Source organism: Globicephala melas, chromosome 19 (genome assembly GCF_963455315.2).
Source record: "Globicephala melas chromosome 19, mGloMel1.2, whole genome shotgun sequence".
Taxonomy (NCBI): domain Eukaryota; kingdom Metazoa; phylum Chordata; class Mammalia; order Artiodactyla; family Delphinidae; genus Globicephala; species Globicephala melas.
The window spans coordinates 32,264,388-32,286,130 of NC_083332.1; the positions used below are offsets into that span (position 1 = coordinate 32,264,388).

The window sequence follows — 21,743 nt, forward strand, 5'->3', positions numbered from 1 at the left end:
GCTTTTAAGTTTCATTAGGTCCCATTTGTTTATTTTTGTTTTTATTTCTATTACTCTAGGAGGTGGGTCAAAAAAGATCTTGCTGTGGTTTATGCCAAAGAGTGTTCTTCCTATGTTTTCCTCTAAGAGTTTTATAGTGTCCAGTCTTACATTTAGTTCTCTGATCCATTTTGAGTTTATTTTCAAGGCTTCACTTTTATCTTGCTAGTAAGACCCACAACAAACCTGATACCAATATCTAATCACTTTAAGTGCACCTTATAATAAGGGAGTGCTTCAGCCAAACCTTTGTAAAGTAAATCTGTTCTCTTAAAAGATGAAGTAAAAATACTTTTTTAATGACATGAATAAATAAAAAGTTTAGACCTGACATTGGGTCCCTTAAACAGGTCCTAGCCGCAGGAATGCCAACCCAGCTGCCAGTCATAAAAACAAGACTTTTTGCAGGGTCCATATTGGGTCTGTTTATTGACCCTTACGAGGTGCCAGGGACTGTGCTCAGTGCTGGATGAAGGCTGTCACATTTCATCCTCACAGCAGCCTCATTCCTTCATTCTACAAATACATATTCAGCAGCTACTCTTCTTCAGACTCAGGGTGTTTAAGGTAGATACTGTCATTCCTGTTTTACCAATCTGGCAGAGCTTGAGTTCAAGCCCATATTTTTTGACTCTGAAGACCCAGGCTCTTTCTGCTACACCGTATGCTTCCCAGTATATCGTGCTCAAATTCACAATGCCTTCAGAGAAGTGTTTTGGTTTCTTCTGATAAGGTCATAGAGAAAACCAGTGAAAGAAAACAACAGCAACAACTCAAAGCAGAAGAGCAGAGAGAACCTCTGTTGGTTTACGATAGAGCACAAGGAAATGAATTACATAGAAAACAAGCTCTGGATTCCAGATATAGGAGTGCTACCCCTCTTATCCTGAGACAGTGCCATCCTCCTTGGCATTCCCCGTTTTGTGCCTTCCATCTGCCAGCTTGCCCTCAGTGCTTTATATGGATTTGCTCATTCAAATCTTATCACAACCCTCTGAGGCAGGTTGTTCTTAAAACTCCATTTTAGAGATGAGGCTCAGAGGCACCGAGAGGTTTAAAACTTTGTTCAAGATTTATAAGCACGAAGTGTCAAAGGCCAGGATCGAGGCTGTCTGGGTCCTGGGTCTGACTCATAAGCGCTGTCCTACTGTATCTCTTGATGCTTCTGGAATTGCTTTGATTTTATCCCGATGGTCCCAAACCTCTGTGTCCATCCCTTTTCGTTCTTGTGACCTGTGGGGCTCCGATTCCAGCTTCCTGCTGGGTGGCTCTACCCAAGAGTCTTGCAGAGACGTCTAACTCAACGTGATCCATATGTATTCATTATTTACTTAATTCAACAAATGTATTTAGCTCTCCTACTCTGTGCCAGGTAATGTTCTTGACATTAGAGATGAAGTTGTGAAAACCGACAAAAGATTCTTGCCTTCTTTGAGCTTATCTCTTGTGGAGTCTGGTAGGGTTGGGGATGGGAGGGAAGGAGGAGAGATTAAAGAAATAAAACTGAAAGATAAATATTGGAAGGGAAGACTGGTATGGAGATGGTAAAGGAGGTAAGGGGAGTAGAGACTATAGGTGGGGGATTGCAACTGGGGTGGTCACAGAAGGTCTTCCTACAGTGATATTTGAATGAAGACCTTATGGAGGTGTGGGAGCAAGCCATGTAGTACTTGCAGGAAGAATATTCTGGACAGAGGGAACAGCAAAGCCTCTAAGATATGTTTGAGGACCAGCAGCTGAGGCTAACACATCTGGAGGGAAGTGAGAGAGTTGGGGAGAGTAGAAGGAGATGAGATCGGAGAGCAGTGGCCCAACTCTACAGGAACTTGCCGTCTACAATGAGTACACTGGCCGTGACTGAGTGAGAGGAGAAGACGTGACAGGGTTTGGAGCACAAGTGCGACAGGATATGACTTACATTTTACAGGGATCCTGCCTTCCATTCATTCCCTTCTCTACTGTCATCCCTGTTGTCCAGTTGTTCAAATCGGACCCTTGCTGTCCTCAGCTTCTCTCCATGGCTTCCCTAAGCCCTAAGTGGTTTCTTCTCTTCCAGTCCCACCGACACTGTGTGAAATCAGGTCCTCATCTGTCATCTTCCACAACCACAGTTTTAAGAGTCTCCTAGTTGGTGTTCCTTATGCCCGTGCCAACACCCTCAGAATTGTGTTCCGATAAATATGGCAGACTTGTCACTCCTTGCTTTGTAAATTTTGTTGGGTCTCTCTTGCCTCTGAGGTCAAGTTCAAACTCCTCTGCATACCCTACAAGGCCATTGACTGTATGGCCCCAAACAGCCTCCCTGGTCTAGTCTCCACCCCATTGCCTGACATAGCGTCCAGCCTCAAACTCCGGTCGTACAGAGTTTCTCACTACACCTTGGCTTTGCTGTGCCTGTCATCCTTTCATGCCCTTGTACCTGTTGTCCCCTGGGTCTAGAGTACCCACATCCCCTTTTCTGTCTGGTGAGTATCTACTCATCCTTAAAGACTTTGTTTAAATACAGTCCCTTCTGGGATAATACCAGGAAGTCCCACTTGTGTAACTTTCAGAATATATTAAAAATTGGAACGCTTCTCACCACCTCTGCCGTGTACACCGTGGCCAAAGCTACCACCATCCTTTCTCAGATGGTTGCCGTGCCTAACTTCTTCTCCAGACTGTTTTAACATAGCATCAGTAGTAGTGTCCTTCTTAAAACATATATCAGCTCGCTAGACTTGCTCAAAGCCCTTCAGTGGCTTCCCATCTTTGCAGAGTAAAAGCCTAGTCCCTGACAGTCACTTACAAAGCAGGGTAAGATCTGGCTCCTGACTGCTTCTCTTCCCTCATTTCCTGCTTCTCCCCACCTCCTCCTCTTCCCACTCTGGCATTCTTGCTCTTCCTGGAATAAACCAAGCACACTCTTGCCCCAAGGCCTTTGCACTTAATGTTCCCTCAGCCTGGAAGTCTCTTCCCCCCAGCTATGTGCAGGGCTTGAGTGCTCCTTTCTTGCCTTTCTCAGCTCAGATGGCACCTCATCAGAGGCCTTCTCTGCCCATCCTGTGTAAAATAGCGACAATCACCCCGGCACTCCTATCTTACTTACTTGGGTTTGGTTTTCTCCGTAGCACATATCACAGTCTAAAATACATCAATACACAGTAATACAACAATACACAATCTAAAATATAAAGTAAATATATTTCATTAAACAAATAATACTAAATAAATAAGTAAAATTCTCTCTCTCTCTCTCTCTCTATATATATATATGTATAGAATGAACTATATATACTATATACTTATACTATATATATAAATATGAGCTCCCGGAGAACATACAGAAGTTTTGCTTTCTCTGTATTTCCAGCACCTTGTGCTTTGCAAATAATATTTGCTCGATAAATATGTATTCAATAAATGAGAATTGTCCAGACTCCCTTCCTAATAATTTATTTCCTGCTCCCATACTAGTATATTCATACTTCTGTTGTGAGAAGTCTCAAATCTCTAACTCCTGGTCCCTATTTCTGTTTCTCCTGTTAAACTATGAGATGCTCTGTAACAGGACCTAACTTGTTTTTATCATTATACTTACGGCACTTATACAGCGTTTGGTACAAGTGGATATTCCATAAATTTGCCATAAACGAAAAATGAACTACTGAATGAATGAGTGAACACACATTTTGTGTCACTTTGTAGCACATGACACATGATCACGAGACTCCTTGTGAGAGCTGTAGCAAGGCCTGGGCAGTGACTTGGGAAGAGTGCCTACTTCTTTTGGGAGACGGCTCAGCATCTTGCAGCTGGGAGCTAGGCCAAATAAGTGTCTAGCCCATTTGTCTTGGGATGGCTGCCAAGTCATAAGCAATTTACAATGAAAATTATATAGAAAATATGATGACTGATATAGTGCGAATTTCTATAGGGTGCAAAATATAAAGTATGTTAACCAGCAAAATCTGTTAACAGCCAGATTAGAAATATACTCCCATGAAATCAGAGTATCCTGGCACTTACATGAAGTGCATTTCCTGGGTCACTTGAAGATTTTAAATTTTATTTCACTCTCTGAAAGGTTGAGTTCCATTGGGCTTCATTTAGGTGAGCCTCCTGTAAACTGGTATCTTATTCATTTAATGCCACGTCTGGCTTCTCCATATGATGAAATTGTTTCAGAACCATCCCTTGATATGAGAGGAGGAGGTAGAATTTTTATATAATGGTTTAAACTAGGTAGAAAATAAAGCTTATTCTCCAGAGAAGCTAACATTCTGTATCTTTTAGCCATTGATAAAAGCTTGGCATGTTGGCAGTTTATATCTAAAATACCATTCCAATATACAAAACAGAAATAGACTCACAGACACAGAAAACAAACTTATGGTTACCAAAGTGGGAAGTGGGTGGGGGAGGGATAAATTAGGAGCTTGGGATTAGCAGATACACACCACTATATATAAAACAGATAAACAGCAAGGACCTACTGTATAGCACAGGGAACTGTATTCAATATCTTGTAATAACCTATAATGGAAAATAATCTGAAAAAGAATATATACATATATATGTATAACTGAATTCACTTTGCTGTTTACCTGAAACTAACACAACATTGTAAATCAACTCTACTTCAATTAAAAAATATACCTTTCCAAATACTTATTAAACTATATAATCGTCATTTATGTCATAGAATCTTTTGTAGAGCTCAAGAAATATATTATGTGACCAGACAACTACTAATATAATTGCATGACTGTATACTCCCTGGAAAAACTTCAATGGGATTAAACAAAAAAAAATTCTAACGTATTTGAAAATGTGCCAACAGCTGTTCCAAATTATCATGTGATATCTGATATTCTACCTGTACCTGTCCAAAATGGAAAGTGAACTTATTTGTTTGACAGGGTGAACTAATATTATTTAATGTTCATTTCTTTTCCAGTGTTACCTGTTGTTGTCTTTAAAGAAAAAATTAACAAACACCACGTGGCACTTTTTTTTTTTTTTTTTTTTCCGGTACGCGGGCCTCTCCCTGTTGTGGCCTCTCCTGTTGCGGAGCACAGGCTCCGGACGTGCAGGCTCAGCGGCCATGGCTCACGGGCCCAGCCGCTCCACGGCATGTGGGATCTTCCCGGACCGGGGCGTGAACCCGTGTCCCCTGCATCGGCAGGCGGACTCTCAACAACTGCGCCACCAGGGAAGCCCATCACGTGGCACTTTTATGTGCCAGGCACTAATCTAATAACTTTATATACAGTAAAGGACATTTAGGCTTGAGGATTTTCTCTCTTGCAGTTTTTGGAGATTATGACAAAATTATCCAGTTATTGTTATTGGTGTTCCCTGTGGTAAAATCAGAATTTCCTAGAGCACTGAGCAACATTCCAAGTCACATTTAGACAGTACCAGACGTTATCTTGAAAATTTTTTAAATTTAGAGCCATCAGAAAGAATCTCTTGGCACATACGAGAGATGTCGTGAAATTAAGAATTTTCTAATGTAACATCTTTTCTGATTTAAAAAGTATTCTACACTTACTTTGGAAAATTTGAAAATTATACAGATGTCTAAAGAAGAAAATTAAAATTACACCCAAGTGCATTACCCAGAGATAACCACCAGAAACTTTTGGCTGTATTTTTTTTTCCAAATCTTCTTTTCTATGAGTATTTACATATATACTTTTGTTTTTCTTTTTATGAAACTATGACTCTATTGTCTAAGTATCTTGTTACTGATTTCTTGTATAGCAGTAGTTTGTTACTTAACGTTTTTCATAAAAACATATAAAAATTCTTCAAAAATGTGTTACGTTAGTATTTCATCACATGAATGTACCATTTTCCTCTCTTTGGGCATTTTGGATGGTTTTCAGTTTTTAATTATTATAGATAACAGTATGGTGAATATCCTTATAGTCTTGGTACATTTCTCTAATTATTTCCCTATGACAAATTCTTGGAAGTAGAATAACTAGATGAAAAGATATGAACATGTTTAGGTTCTGATAGATCTTGTCCAATTGGCCTTAAGCAAAGTTGTAATAATCTGCCTTCCTAATTGCAGACTATCAGAGTATTTGATTTTGTTCTCAGCAACAATGTGTATTACCAGGATAAAATTTTGTTTTTTGCAAACTTGATAGGTAAAACTAAACTAAATGTAATATAATACAAATATAATGTTAATTTGTGTTTTTTCTGACCTGGTGCAGTTAAGTTTTTTTTTTTTCTGTATTTAATTGAGAGCCTTCTCAATTTATGTGTGATTTTTTTCTGTTGATATAAATCTGTATATTTACATCAAAGAAATCAGGAAACACTAAAAATCAAGGCTGTTTTTTTTTTTTTTTTTTCCCCAGAGAGCCAATTGCTAAAGATTTGGACACTACTGTATATGCTCAAAATTTGTTACTGGCGGGATTTTTGATCAAAAACATTTGGACGGGAGAAAAGATCCTTCCTATACTGGAATAGGCTGGAAGGAGAAAGCAGATTTAAATTCAGATGAGATTGTAAATTTGATAATAGGTAGATGACTGAGTTTCAGGGGATCTTGCAGGGGTGAAGGAGGGACACTTAAGTGAAAATAAACGAATCACTAGCTAAGAATGTGTGCCGATCATTAGGGCTGTTTGCCAAATGGTTCTCCATCCCTCCCCTGTCACCCAGCTTTTGGGTCCCAAAGTAGGATTACAGTTCTGGGCCCTCTCATATTGGATGAAACACGTGACTGTTTCTGTCCAATGAAAAATGATAGCCGTCACTTCTAGCTTGGAGTGTTTCATTGCCAGTGCCAGGCCCTCAAGCACACTCTTTTTCCGTTTGCATTGTAACCATCTGGCGGCTGCCTGGACCCCTGCGTTACTACTTTAATGGGTAGTGACTCTCTGCCAACCCACAAATAATATGTGAAGTGAACAAGAAATATTGTTGGGTGAAGCCACTGAGATTTGAGGGTTGCTACTACAGCCCATTCTGCCTGATCCAGAATGCAAGAAATAGTAGAAAGGATGCAGTAAGTCTGAGGAAGTACAAAGAGGAGAAATGAGTTAGTCAAGTCTGAATGTGGGAAAATGACTTTACTAGGAAAGCATAGTAGGACTGCCCTGCTTCTCAGAGTGCCTGTGTGAGGTGTGTGATCATAAAGTGACAAAGAGCAGAGTTAGGTGGTACCACTCGCACCTGTCAGTGAGACCACCAGGGATCCATTTAGGATTTCTGGTTTCTATACCTCTTTCATCCCAGTAGGACAACAGAGACAGAAATACACTCTCTGTTTACACAACTCATGAAGAGTGCAACGTAATCTAGTAAGCAAGAGACAGAACATTCTGGAGCCATGAGCAGTAACTCTAATTTTGTCGCTAAACTGGCGATTCTCGGAGCAGGTCCCTGAGGCCTCAGTATACTTGAAGGCACATCTGACTAGCAGCAGTGATTAAAAGGAAATTTCTCCGTACTTTCTTAACAATTCCAGTGTTCTTTAAATAATCCTTAGTATAAAATATTAAAGAAAAGTAAGATAATTCCCAAGAACTTGGTTTTGAAACATACTCCCTCTGGGACTGAGAGAGGAAGAAGCCTGGAAATAATACATACACTCTTGCCGCTATTGTTCAGTATAGACTGGACCTGGAGGCTAGTGAAGATATATTTAATACAGGGGAATTATAACTCCAAGGACCTGGGAAATTCACATAACCATACGAATATCACATGTAAATACCTTAACATTAAAAACAATACTCTAAAAATAAAACAATAATAATGACACGGGAAAGTATTCAAAAACATCTTTTTTTCACTGATAACTCATGTCCCTCTCACCTCTGACCACATCTGCTTCTTTTCCTATCGGCCTCAAGGGCCCAGAAATTCAGTACTTCATCTTCAAGGCAGGCTTTCCCCCCTCAACTCCATACCTGGCAGGTCCTTCGCATCCTCCTGGTCACTTTCTCAAAGAAACCTTCCCTGAATTTCCAGCCTCAAATAGTTATCCCCCTGCTTGAGACACTCAAGGACTTTGCTTCTGTAGTTAATCACTGTCTCTCCTGTACCATCAACCTCTTCTTCTGGTATCGTTCCCATGAGTATGCTGACAAACCCTAGAGTACCCTTCCGTCTTGCACGTTAAAGATCGTCCCTTGGTCTAGCATTCCCTTGCATCAACAGCTCCATTTTTCTCTTCCCTTTCATAGCAGAACCATGCCAACAGACATATAAATGCCATCTCCACCGCCTCCTCTTTCGTTCCATCATCAGCTGAGTCCCGTCCGACTCTCATCCCCCTCACTCTGCTGAAGTTGCCCTTGTCATTGTCATCAGTGGTTTCTGTGCTGCCCAATCTAGTGGATAATTTCTGTCCCCATCTCACTTGGCTTCTCAGGGGCAGCTGACATCGCTGACTCCTCCATCCTTCTTGAGATGCTCCTCTCCATTGGCTTCTGCGATAATACACTCTCCTGGTTTTCCACCTTAAAGGTTTCCTCTGTTGAGCCTTCCTCCGTGACTCAGAAAATGGCTTTGGGTTCGCTTCTGTGTTTGTGCTATTCCCCTAGGAGATCTCAGCCATTCCCAGGTCTTAAATATCAACTGTGTGCTGTGCTGACAGCTCCCACCTTGGTTTCCCTAGCCCCACTGTCTCCTCTGGGCTCCAGATGCCTCCTCATCTCTATCTGAAGATTTCATTGCCATCTTCATGGCTACAGCTTCAAAATGGAGCTCCTCATTCCTTCCTGTTCTTCTACCTGTTTTGTTTTGCCCCAGTCTTTCTTATTTTAAAAAATAGTAGGGCTTCCCTGGTGGCGCAGTGGTTAAGAACCCACATGCCAATGCAGGGGACACGGGTTCGAGCCCTCATCCGGGAAGATCCCACATGCCGTGGACCAACTAAGCCCGTGAGCCGCAACTACTGAGCCTGCGCTCTAGAGCCCGTGCTCCACAACAAGAGGAGCCACCGCAACGAGAAGTCCTCGCACCACAACAAAGAGTAGCCCCCGCTCATCACAACTAGAGAAAGACCACACACAGCAACAAAGACCCAATGCAACCAAAAATAAAAAATAGTAAATAAAATAAATTAATTTAAAAAATAGTGAATTGTTTGTTCAGTTATTAAGTCCAGAGATCTGGAAGTCATCTGTAATTTGTTTCCCTTCTTCATCCCTCACATCTAATTCATAATGTGTCTATTTGCTCTGCCTATAAAATACGTATTTTACCTGTCTATTTCTGTTTCTATTTCAGACCATCATCACTTTTCTCCTGGATGGTTGTAATAGCAGCTGATAGAATTTTCCACTTTGACATTTGTCTCTTTCCAATCCATGCCCAATATTTTAACTGGGCGATTTTTATAAAATGTAAATCAAATTGCTCTTCGCCCTCTGAAGTCCTCCACTGCACTGAATCTGGAGTCAAATCCAGATTCCTTACTTTGACCTCCCAGGCTCTGTGTGATCCAGCTCTGCCTTCTTCTCCATCCTCATTGCATGTCACTCTGCCTTTGGCTCTTTTGCTCTGGTAAAACTGGTCTTCTTTTTGTCTCTAGAATAGGCTGGTCTCCATCCTCAGTGCCTTTGTATTTTTTGGTCCCTTTTCTTGGAAGGTCTTTCTCTAGTTCATCATGTGGCTGGTGCCTTCTTTTCCTGAAGAGCTCAGCCTAAACGCCAGCTCCAAGTGAGAGTTTCCTACTCTAATGACAGATTTCCCACTGGTTTGTTTCTGTCCCAGTGCTTAACACAACTTGGGATTGCTTTTCTTTATTTACCTGATTTGGTAGAAAACTCTGTGAGGACAGGAACCTTATCTCTGTCTAGTGTTTGGTAGGTGCTCTGTAGACATAGTTGAATGAAAAAAAAATGTATGGAAGAATAATGGTCTTGCCCTGTTTATCATATGAACGATTATTGAATGAAGATATAGAAGAAAAGTGTGAAAACTGGTAGGCAGCACAATACTAAAAAGGTCCCAGTCAGATTACACTTTATAGGGGTAAATGTGAAATCCTGTGCTTTGGTTTTAAAAAAACTCAGTTTCACTGTGTAGAATCAGGGAACTCTGGCTTGATGCCAATTCACATGTTAGAGCCAGAAGTGGTAGCTCAAAAGTTAATGAAGTCCTAAACTGCATCGATAAACCCCTGTATTTCTGTATTAGAGGAGAGTATTATCTTATAGTACCCTCCTCCAGTGACACCAGTAGAATTATTACAACTTTCTAAATTGCAGTGGGATACCTCATTCATTCATCCATCCATCCAGCATTTACCAAGTACATTCTGGGCACTAGTATTATAGCTGGGAGCAAAATTATCACGGCTGTTGTGTTCATGGGACTCAGTGTCTAACTCGCAAAGTGAAGTGATTTCTATTTCAGTGGAAGCGTTGAAGCAGAAACCAGTTCGTCATTTACTGAGAGGCCGTGCAATCTTGTGGTTAAGAACTCATGCTCTGGAGCTCGACTCTGGGGCCCCGGGGCTTCAAATTCCAGCTCTCCTATTTCTCAGCTATGTGTGACTTTGGGCAAGTTTTTAGAATGTCTCTCTGCTTCAGTATTCTCATCTATGAACTGGAGATAATAATAGAACCACCACGTAAAGTTGTAAGAAGTAAGTGAGTTAGTGTGTATAAATCATTTAGAAGAGTACACAGCACTCAGTAAGCACTTAAAAAATAGGTATCAAGCAGTTAATGAATAATGTTGTGTTTTCTGGAGGACCAAAGGCTGGAAGACAGGTTGAGGTTGGGGAGAAGTGGTCATAGTGGGAGCTGGGGAGACCAAAGACCAAATTATTATCATTTTGTTTATAATTGTTTGCAATTGTCCGAGCTTGGACTGAAAACCCTTGGCTGGAGAGTTGATGACATTTGTTTCATTTAGTTTTCTGTTTTAGGCTAGAGAGGTATGAATCCTGTTTAGAAATAGCCCCCGACAGTCTGTTTTTCTCCTAAAGCTTACAAAGAAACACATACTTTTGGAAATAGTAAAATTATAGCTATCCATAAATGCATATTTTGCTTCACTTTTGTTTTAGTGGCAGCTGAAATATCCTAAACTAGTTCTCCGAGAAGCCGCCAGCGTCCCTGAGGAGCTCCATAAAGAGGTTCAAGAAGCCTTTCTCACGCTGCACAAGCACGGCTGCTTATTTCGGGACCTGGTGAGGATCCAAGGCAAAGATTTGCTCACTCCTGTCTCTCGCATCCTCATTGGTAACCCCGGCTGCACCTACAAGTACCTGAACACCAGGCTCTTTACGGTACCCTGGCCAGTGAAAGGCTCTGATGCAAAGTACCACGAGGCCGAAGTAGCTGCCGCCTGTCAAACCTTCCTCAAGCTCAACGACTACCTGCAGGTAGAGACCATCCAGGCTTTGGAAGAACTCGCTGCTAAGGAGAAAGCCAATATCGATGCCGTGCCAGTGTGTATAGGTCCGGATTTCCCCAGGGTTGGCATGGGGTCATCCTTTGATGGACAAGATGAGATAGACATGAAGAACCGAGCAGCCTACAACGTAACTCTGTTGAATTTCATGGATCCTCCGAAAATGCCATACCTGAAAGAGGAACCGTATTTTGGCATGGGGAAAATGGCCGTGAGCTGGCATCACGATGAAAATCTGGTGGACAGGTCAGCGGTGGCAGTGTACAGTTATAGCTGTGAAGGTACAGTCTGCTCTGTGAAGAAGCAGCCCCGAACGTAACATGACCAGAGTTGCACAGGCTCTGGAAATATATGTGGTCATGTGTGTGTATGTTTGTGTACATAGGTGTTGTGTGTCCTTCTAAGGTTTGCCACGCCCATATATCTACAGAATATGTATCTTTCTCATCCAGCTGTGCTGTCTGGCTCATCGTTATACTGTGCTCAGATGGCATATTTTCATGCGTAAGCACTACTGTCATTGTCTTTTCCAGGCCCAGGAGAGCAGCATCTTGGTTTCACACAGCCAACTGCCTTTCTCTAAAGCCCAGAATAGATCGTACAGGTGCTATAATTAACTTGCTGATAAAGGGCCGGGAAAACAAAAATCTGTCAAATCCTTCCAGATTCCCACAGGTGTACATTTCCAGCCTTGCAAAAATATTTTATTACGGGCGACATCACTGTCTTGAAGGGAGTGATTTGTCAAATGTGGACTTGTTCTTGGCTTCCTACAGTTTTGACTACTGTCCTTACTCGCCGGAAGCAGCTGAGGTGGGTTTTACAAGCCGACAGGCCTCTATTTTCAGGAAACTCTCCAGCCCCGCCTCAGTTCTGCAGTTTTAGGCCTGAGAGGGTTGGTGTGGCCAACTCGTTCTTGCAGGTTCTGAAATCTGGTGCCCTTGGAACAGAGGTCACAGGCTACCTTTTTTATGGTCTGCCCGAATTTTCCTTCTTTGCTTGCTCAGTTTGTGTGTGTTTAAGGTACCCATTGCTTTTCAGAATAGGGTTATAAAAAAGGTAGGTGAACACGTCAAAGACAGAGTGACCATTGCTGATTTTCTCTGCCTGATCATTTGTCAAAGGAATACAAGACGTAATATTGGCTCTTTTGCCTGTTTAATCTCTTCCTGTTTATTAAAAGGTGATTGGAAAAGCAGAGTTCTGTTGGGTTGGCCAAAAAGTTCGTTTGGGTTTTTCCGTAACATCTTGTGGAAAGACCCGAATGAACTTTTTGGCCAACCCAATAGATATCCCATCAGGGAATCAACTGGAACTTTTAAGGGTCATTGTTTTCTGAAAGCTAGTTTTTAATTGGATTTTGTTGTTATTTGACTCTTATTTACTAAAACGACTGTTTTGGAAAAGGGATTTTTAAATAAGAAACTCTCCTGGCTCTCTCTAAATATCTTACCATTTCCCAGTCTCAAAAATTTCCTCTGGATAGCTAAAATGTTTTCTAACTCTACCTTATGTCTTCAGCCGGAAACAAGGAACTAGTTTAGCAGTTAGAAATTTAACCAGTTTCTCTGGCATCTCAAATAATGATGCTGACCCAAGAAAATTGCTTGAAGGGGATTTGATGCTGTCCTAATGGAAAGAACCGCGATCCTCTGATCTTTAATAAGGCCTTGCCAGGGATTTAAGAACTATCACATCCAAGAACTCTGATGTGAACGAACAATGGAGTTTGTTAGTTTCTTTCTTAAGGAGGCAACTCTCTGAAACTGAGGTGGTGGTATGTGATAGCTCAAACAGCTACAAAGATGTCTTTGTGCTCCCACAGACTTTCAGCCCTTCTGTTTAATAGTCCTATTGTACTTCCAGAGCGTGGGTGATCAAATAGTTTTTGAAACCTGGAATATCTTGCAGAAAGGAATGAAAATTTTTAATGAATAGTTTCTGTGGTCGGGAGTAGTTAAGATTGATAAAGTATACAAATATACGTAAATACATAAAGCTTTATCTTTGCGGTTATCACCTAGATGAGGGAACTGCAGAATTTGAATCTGTAGGAGCAGGGTAATTCCTTCGTTCTCTTAACCCCCGAGGTTCCCAGAACTCTATCCCATAATAATAGCAGTACTGGAAGCTCTCATTTATTGAGCACCTACTATGTGCCAGGCACTGGTAGCAGCATTTTACATGTATTAACCCATTTTATTTTTACGACAACCCTATGAACGAAGTAGTACTGTTATCCTCATTTTACAGATGAGGAAACTGAGACACAGAAGGATGATGAACTTTTCCACGGTTATACAGCTATGAATTAGCATAACTAGGATTTGAACGCAGAATTTGAATGCAGACATTCTGGTTTCAGAATTTAGCTAAGGCTAAATGGCTTATGAGCAGGTATTTCCTGCCCCTGCAGTATAGTTACCTGTGGGAGTTTGGTTTTTAAAATGTCCACCTCTGGAAAGGTTACGGGAATATTCTACTTTCTCTCGTTTGCAAGTCCTGATGCTCTCCCTTCTCCCCGCCACCTCACTGCCCTCTCCCCACAACATCTGCTGTAGCTTTCTGTACCTCCTCTCAGATGACGGGGATGCATCAGACTAGGAAAGGGAACCTCTCTAGGTCTCTGGCTGTGTGTGTCATGTTGGGTCAGATGGTTTAAAAAGCATGGGCCTTGAAACGTTTTGCTGGGTGCATTTCTTCCAGGTGACAAGTGCTATGTTTAATTCTCTGGCCTCTTTAGAATCCTGCCAGAGGTATGGTAAGGGTGAGCTCGAAGGGAACCATTTCAGTTAAAATCATGATTGGGGTTGGGAAGGGCCTAAAGGGGGCAAAGAGAATGGAAATTTCAGACAACTGTACTGTTTTCTGCATCCTTGAACTTGTTGGTTGAACAGTTGCTAAGGGAGGTTCAGGTCGCTGTGCTAGACAGTATGGAAACACCAAAGGTGAATCAAGTGCCCTTCTTGCCTTGAGAGGATAGGTGAAGTAAGGTGTGCTCTGGTGGTTGTAATTATGAAATGATGAAATGTCAGATCCGGAAGGGACTTTTGAACTCAGCTAGTTCAGCCTCTCATTTTACAGATGAAAGCACTGAGGCAGGGAGAATGGGAGTGATTTGTCCAAGGTCACATGGTTACTTAGTGAAAAGGGAGTGTTACAGCCACAGGAGAGGTTCATGTAAAATGCACTAGGTATCCAGAAACAGAAATGATTACTTCCTGCTGAAGTTAAATTCAGTTGAAGCTTAAGATCTTTCAGGACTTTGCTCTCAATACCTTTTCCCAGTGAAATCTTCACGTAGATTTATAATGAGCCAATCATCCCTCCTTGGTTTATTTCTGCCAGTAGAGGTCATTGAGAAGTGATTGGTATAGGATACATGTATCATTAATTATATACTAAATTCATTGACTTCCCAAGCAGTGCTAGTTAATGGCTGTCTCCAGTAGGAGGATTGAAATAGTACAGTTTTTAATCAGGAATGGCTTTAGGGAACCATGTGTAAATAGGCAGAGTATTTGATTTTCCTATTCTAGCTTTGCGGGCAATTGCTTGTTCCTCCTAGATATAAAAAAACAAATCTTGCAGGGAAGATATTAACAACCCATGGTTTAATATAGTCCTACACCTTGTTCTTTGATTCGAACCCCTTCAAAAGGATCACTGAAACACTTACTATTGGTTACTATTTTTGTTTGTTTGGAAGGAAATACTCTCTGTGATATGGTCTTCATAGGAAAAACCCACAATTCTTAAGAATTTTAACTAGTGCCAACTGTTGCACATTTTTGGTATAATTTCCCAGGTTTCCCATGAAGGACAAAGGAGGGAACGGAAGAAGAGGCCCATGACTCCTGTTGAGTGTGCAGTAGGCTAGAAGGCAGGGAGTTTGCAATAATTTTCTTGGAACTCTAGGATTCCCATTTATGTCTCTGACTCCGGAAAAGTTGAATCCACTGAAGGATGGAAATTTGTTTCTATAATTCTTAGCTCTATTTCAAAATGAGTAGCTTTATGTTTCATAGCAGCCTTTGAGACTATGAAAAGCTAGATTGCAACTAGAAGTCTTAGAGCACTCATAATTTAAGAAAATGCTTTTTAATGTTCTTATTAGTTTCCCAGCAGCCCTGTTTGTGGTCCCAAAGCTCATTTGATCTTGTTTGTTTCAGTGTGTCATGCCTTATCTTTGTTATTTTTGAAGTCACTTACACTGCTCAGTAAAACTTGTTTGATAAGTCACATTTTTTTTTACCCCTGTGCAACTATTGATATTTATTCAATTAACAGTAAGCATCTACTGTTTGCCAAGCACTCTTCTAGATGCTGAGCATGCAGCAGTGAACAAAAATCCCTGCCCTCATGGAGCTTATGTTTTAGCAAAGCGAGACAGGAAAGAAACAAATAAGCTTGTATAATAAGGGTGAGGCACAGGTTTACAGTTTTAAGTAGGAAAGTCAAGCTTCCTTTAGTTGGGTAACACTGGAGCAAAGACTGGAAGGAGCGAGTGGGTGAATATTGAGGCTCAGAGATGGGACATGACTTTGGGATGTTTCAGAAGCAACAAGTGTGAATAGAATAGAGGCAGAGAAAAAGAAAAGTAACAGAAGTGAAGACAGACAGGCAAGACCAGGGGCGGGGCAGGGCGGAAGGTAGGACCTTCTAATATTGTACAGAAGTCCCCCACCTTATCCACGGGGGATGCGTTCCAAGACCCCCAGTGGATGCCTGAAACCGCGGATAGTACTGAACCCTATGTAGACTATGTTTTCTCCTGTGCATACATACCCATGATGAAGTTGAATTTATAAATTAGGCACAACAATAACTAATAATAAAATAGAACAGTTATAACAGTATACTCTAATAAAAATTCTGTGACTGTGGCCTCTGTCGCAAAATTTCGTATTGTACAAATTTAATACCTTGCCTGTCTTAACTAAACATTTATCACGCACTGTCGCCGTAACTTTTGCAGTTTGCGGTGCAACAGCAAAACTAGTGCAAATTTCCTTTTCCTTCTTCACAATTTCACAGATGGAAGATTTGTTCTTACCATAGATGTTAGCAACCTCAGCGTACAATTCTTTTTCTTTCCATACTAAGTCGAGAACCTTCACCTTTTCACGCAAAGGAAGAACTTTACAGCTTCTCTTTGGCATATTGGAATTGCCAGCATCGCTACTCGTATGCTTTGGGGCCATTGCTAAGTAAAAGAAGGGTTACTGGAATGCAAGCACTTTGATACTGTGACGGTTGATCTGATAACTAGAGGGCTACCAAGCAGGCTACACTGGACAAAGGGGTGAGTTACTTTCCAGGCAGGACAGAGCCAGATGGTGCACGATTTCATCATGCCGCTCAGAACGGCGCGCAACTTAAAAACTTATGAATTGTTTACTTCTGTAACTTTCCATTTAATATTTTCAGACTGCAGTTGACTGCGGGTAACTGAAACCACAGAAAGTGAAACCGCAGATAAGGAGAGGCTACTGTAATACAAATACTGGGCTTATACTTGGAGTGAGATGGAGAACTATTGCAGTTTGGAGCAGAAGGGAGGCAGCAGTGGAAGCAGGGGAGCTGCAAGAGGCCATTGGGTAATCCAGACTAGAGATGGCGGACCAGGTTAGAAGAGGCAGAGGTGATGAGAGATGGTTATATCGAGTCCCATATCTTTTCACCAGAAAAGAGTGGCAGTGTCCAGTGCCTGTGAGAAAAGAAGGCTAGCAGTGACATCTCCTAATTGTCAAGAGAAGGCTGGGCCAATAAGAATGGCTGAACTTTTTTTCCCTCTCTCCATATCTTTATTGGGGTATAATTTACATACGATGAACTGCACATAGTTAAAGTTTACAGTTTTAGAAGTGGGATGTGAAGTTAGCGGTGGCTCATCAGAAAAGAGCAGCCCAGGTGTTCCATCTGGTGTTATCCCTTCATCATAATCCAGTCTCCTCTGTTGGAGTTTTCAGATTCCTGCATCCCCTGTCCGTCTCTTTCCTGATTGTTTCTTTATTTTGGTGGAGCATATCCTCTAATGGCTTCTTGAGAAAGGGTGCTTAGAAGGTAAATTTTTGAGACCTTGAATGTCTTAAATTATCTTTATTCTACATTAACATGTGTAGATACTTTAGGTATGGAAATATTGACAGGAAATAATTTTCCTTCAGAATTTTGCAGGCATTGTACCAGTGTCTTTTATCTTCCAGTGTTCATGTTGAGAGCTCTGATTTTTTTGTTTGTCTTTTATGTGACTTCTTTGGTTGGATTTTTTTCCTAATGTTTTATAAGTTTGCAGTGATATTTTTTTCATCCATTTTACTGGCATTTGGTAGGTCCTTTCCATCTGGAAACTCAGGTCCTTCAATGTGGGATATTTTCTTGAATCACTGTGTTAATGGTTTCTTTCTCTCCAGTTTTCTCTTCTCTCTAGAATCCATATGGTTTGGTTCTCGAACCTTCTGGACTGTTTCCTCTAATTTTCTTACTTATTCTCTTATTTTTAATCTTTTTGTATTTTTCTGATATACTCTCAGAGGTTTTCTTAACTTTATCTTCCAACTGGTCTATTGAGGTTTTTCTTTTTTAAATTATTGAAATATTACAAACATCATAAACATGTAGCTGGGTGAATTGTCACAGACCGAACATATCTGTGTCACTAGCTCCCAGATCAATAAAGAAAACATTAGTACCCCAGAAATGGTCCCTTCCAGCATATTCTTTTCCCCAACAGTAACCATTGTCTTGACTTCTAAAGCCATGCATTAGTTTTACACATATTTGAATTAGAATTGTAAGCTCTTCGAAGGCATGGCTTGTGTCTTGATCCTTCTTTGTATGTGCGTATAACGCAAAATCAGTTAAGTATTTTTTTGCCCAAAAACAGTAGGTATCTTTTGTTCTTGAGTAGTTTGTGCTGTTCAACTACATTGTGGCCACTGTCCCATCACTCTTCTGATTTCTGCAACTATGACCTCTGTTTAGTATTAGGATTCTTTTGATTGCAGATAGCAGACACTTGACCTAAACAAGCTTAATTTAAAAAGATAAGGAATTCTTTTATTTAATACTAAGTCTCACGGGCTTCGAGTGGACCTTATTTTGACAGTAATGTGTGGTCACTTTCAAACTTCTTCCCCTTCCTATTTTGGCTCTTTTTGAGCTGTAGCTTTCTTTTCTTGAGGAAAACAAACTTCTCGTGGTCCCCAAATGACCACCTCCAGCTTTTGTGGCCACTCACTTTTTCAGGAGCTTTGGGAAGGAGAGAAACCGGGTCTTGGACATGTATTTTGAACCCTGGATAAAGCTTTGCCTGAAGCTGGGTTAACAAACCATTATTCTTTTTTGATTAATGCACTTTGATTCTGGTCTTCTATGCTGTTTACAACATCAGGGTTTCCTCTAAGGCTCCATGACACTCTCTGCACTTTCCTGAGGTTGCCCACAGAATCGCAACCTCTATTGTTCGAAGCTTTGGTTCGGGGAATGTATTATTTGAGAAGTCTTTCTGCTTCCTCTCCTCATTTCATATTTTATTTCAAATAATGTCGTGGTCTTAAAGCTTTAGCCAAGAGCCCCCAGAGCAGTTTTTCTCTCCTTTTCTCACTTTCCTTTTATTCCCCCAAGTCCATGAAGCATGATATAATGAGATTCTCCTATGTATGTGAATAGTTATATCTTAAAAAAACTGTTTTTTTCAAATGCTTTATCTGAAAGCTGACAGAGACAGACATCATGTTGAAAGGCTTCAGATTTTTCAGTAAAGAGTTTTCAGTATTTCTCCTGAAATCCTAGAAAACTTATAATTAATTTTATAATTTATGTGTGTCAAGGGACTATGTTTGTCCTGATTGCTTGTTTCGAGACATGTTAGAGCAGCTTCTTGTTATCGATTCTGAGCCGATGAGGGCGTTGTTTTTTTTTTTTCCAACTTCTGAATTCTCCATTTCTTCAGACCATTCATTCCTCAGTGGCTGAGTAACGTGCTCTGTGTTAGCAGCCGGCTTGAGTGCTTGTTCCTCAATCAAGGAAAGCATTTTTAAATGGTAGAGCTCTTTTTTTTTTTTTTTTTTTGTGGTACGCGGGCCTCTCACTGTTGTGGCCTCTCCTGTTGCGGAGCACAGGCTCCGGACGCGCAGGCTCAGCGGCCATGGCTCACGGGCCCAGCCGCTCCACGGCATATGGGATCTTCCTGGACCGGGGCACGAACCTGTGTCCCCTGCATCGGCAGGCGGACCCCCAACCACTGCGCCACCAGGGAAGCCCCTGCGCCACCAGGGAAGCCCGGTAGAGCTCTTTGAGGAAGACTTCTTCCTGACCCACCCTTCTTTCTAAGGGATAGAGTCCTGCAGGAGTGTTTCCCAAATGTTCTCTGGCTTAGGCCATTTGCCATTACTTTGGAAACCTATCCAGGAAAATTATCCAACATCTGCACACAGAAGCATCTACCTTCCCGGGGGATCATTCTGAAAAAGAGATCTGACCCTATGAAAAAGTCATTATCAGTGTCTGCCACTGCCCTCAGTGTAAGTCTAGCTTGCTTACCATGATTCACAAAACCCGCCGCGTCCTGGCCTCTCGCTACCTCTCCAGCCTCTTCACTTGCAAATCCATGTCATTCATGTGATACTCTTATAACTCAGAATCAGTTATGTTCCTAAACACCCACCATGCCATTTCCCTTCTAGAGTGTGTCTTCCCAACCTCATACCTTCCCCTTTCACTTTCTGTCTCCATTTTTAAAAATGATTTCTTGTCCAAGGCGCTGGAATGTCACAGATCAGTGCTGGACAGAGAAAGCATCCTTAGGCTCTGTACACCAGCTGACCCTCTGCAACTTCTGGGTTTCTCCTGCCTCAATATCTGTGACATGGGTAGGAAGGTACCTGCTATTTAAGCCCCTCTAGGTATAGGGTTAAGGAAACAGAAAATAGTTGCCAGGTCCAGAGTCTTAGAATTTTAGCACTTGGCTGAGGGAATAGGGAATAGGGCTATTTTTTTTTTAAGGGAATAGTTTTTTTGTTTGTTTGTTTTTAATTTTATTTATTTATTTATTTATTTATTTATTTATGGCTGTGTTGGGTCTTCGTTTCTGCACAAGGGCTTTCTCTAGTTGCGGCAAGCGGGGGCCACTCTTCATCGCGGTGCACGGGCCTCTCACTATCGCGGCCTCTCTTGTTGCAGAGCACAGTCTCCAGATGCGCAGGCTCAGTAATTGTGGCTCATGGGCCTAGTTGCTCCGCGGCATGTGGGATCTTCCCAAACCAGGGCTCGAACCCGTGTCCCCTGCATTGGCAGGCAGATTCTCAACCACTGCGCCACCAGGGAAGCCCAGGGCTATTTTCTAATGCGTGGTGACGATGAATATATATTTACATATCAGGGAAATTATTGACATACATTATTAATGGTATATGCTGTTAAATACGGTAGAAAATTTCAAGTGATATATTTTACTTGATTAGAACTGTCATCTCTTCTTCCGTGCTCAGGCTTCTAGCTTTGTTTTCTATGCGACGCTGTTTGCATACAGCTTTGTGAATGGCATTTATCTTTTATTAAATGGAATTAATTTTTTCTCAAAAACTAGTTAGTATAAGTAAATCAAATTGGTTAACTTGGCGGGGGCAGTTTTGGACATTTTAAACTTGACCTTTAAACTTAGTCTTCTTTTGTACTTTGTCACATCTTTCACTTCTTTAGTAGTTTGGTTGGTGGGAGCTGGGAATGCACCAAACACATTGAGATACTTAAAATCATTTCAACGTTACTGAAGTTCAAAGGCAAGTAGGAGCCAATTGCCTCTGCTTGTTTCCAAAATAACATAGGGGAACAGTAATCAGTTGCAGTTGCTATAGGTAATTGCAAGTTGATTTTATTGAGAAAGTGGGCAACACTGTATTTATGCAATAAAAAATTTATCAGACATACAGCTTCCCTCCTGCCTACCCAGCTGACGGAGGAAACAAACTTTCAACAAAACATTATTTTAATGAGCACATTGCAAAGGTGCTGGATTTATGGGAGACATCAGGCAACACTGATTGCAATTACTGTCTCTGTTTGTTGTTCAAGACTTTATTGGTTCCATATTGAGAAGAGTGTGAGGATGAAATTTAGAGGGGAAAGTAAGTCAACCAGTCTGTTAGCCTATAAAGCTGATCCCTTTTTAGAACGTCCATACTTGGTGGCGTTAAAGCTACCTGAAAATCATTGTCTTTGTAGTTTAAAAATCATTTCTTTTTAAAGTTAAGTTGTCGTTGATTTGACCAGGGAGGGACATAGTCTTCTTAAAATGTCTCTATTCTTTTATCTTGGGC

At 41.2% G+C, this 21,743-nt stretch overlaps 1 protein-coding gene across 1 annotated transcript in view; it reads left to right on the plus strand.

Annotated features, from left to right (window-relative positions):
- Window positions 1–21,743, plus strand: part of FTO (FTO alpha-ketoglutarate dependent dioxygenase) — a 374,717-nt gene that overhangs the window by 100,991 nt on the left and 251,983 nt on the right. Inside the window, exon 3 of the mRNA XM_030832950.2 lies at window positions 11,075–11,702. Within this exon, the coding sequence (XP_030688810.2) occupies window positions 11,075–11,702 (628 nt within the window). The remainder of the gene's footprint in view (window positions 1–11,074; window positions 11,703–21,743) is intronic.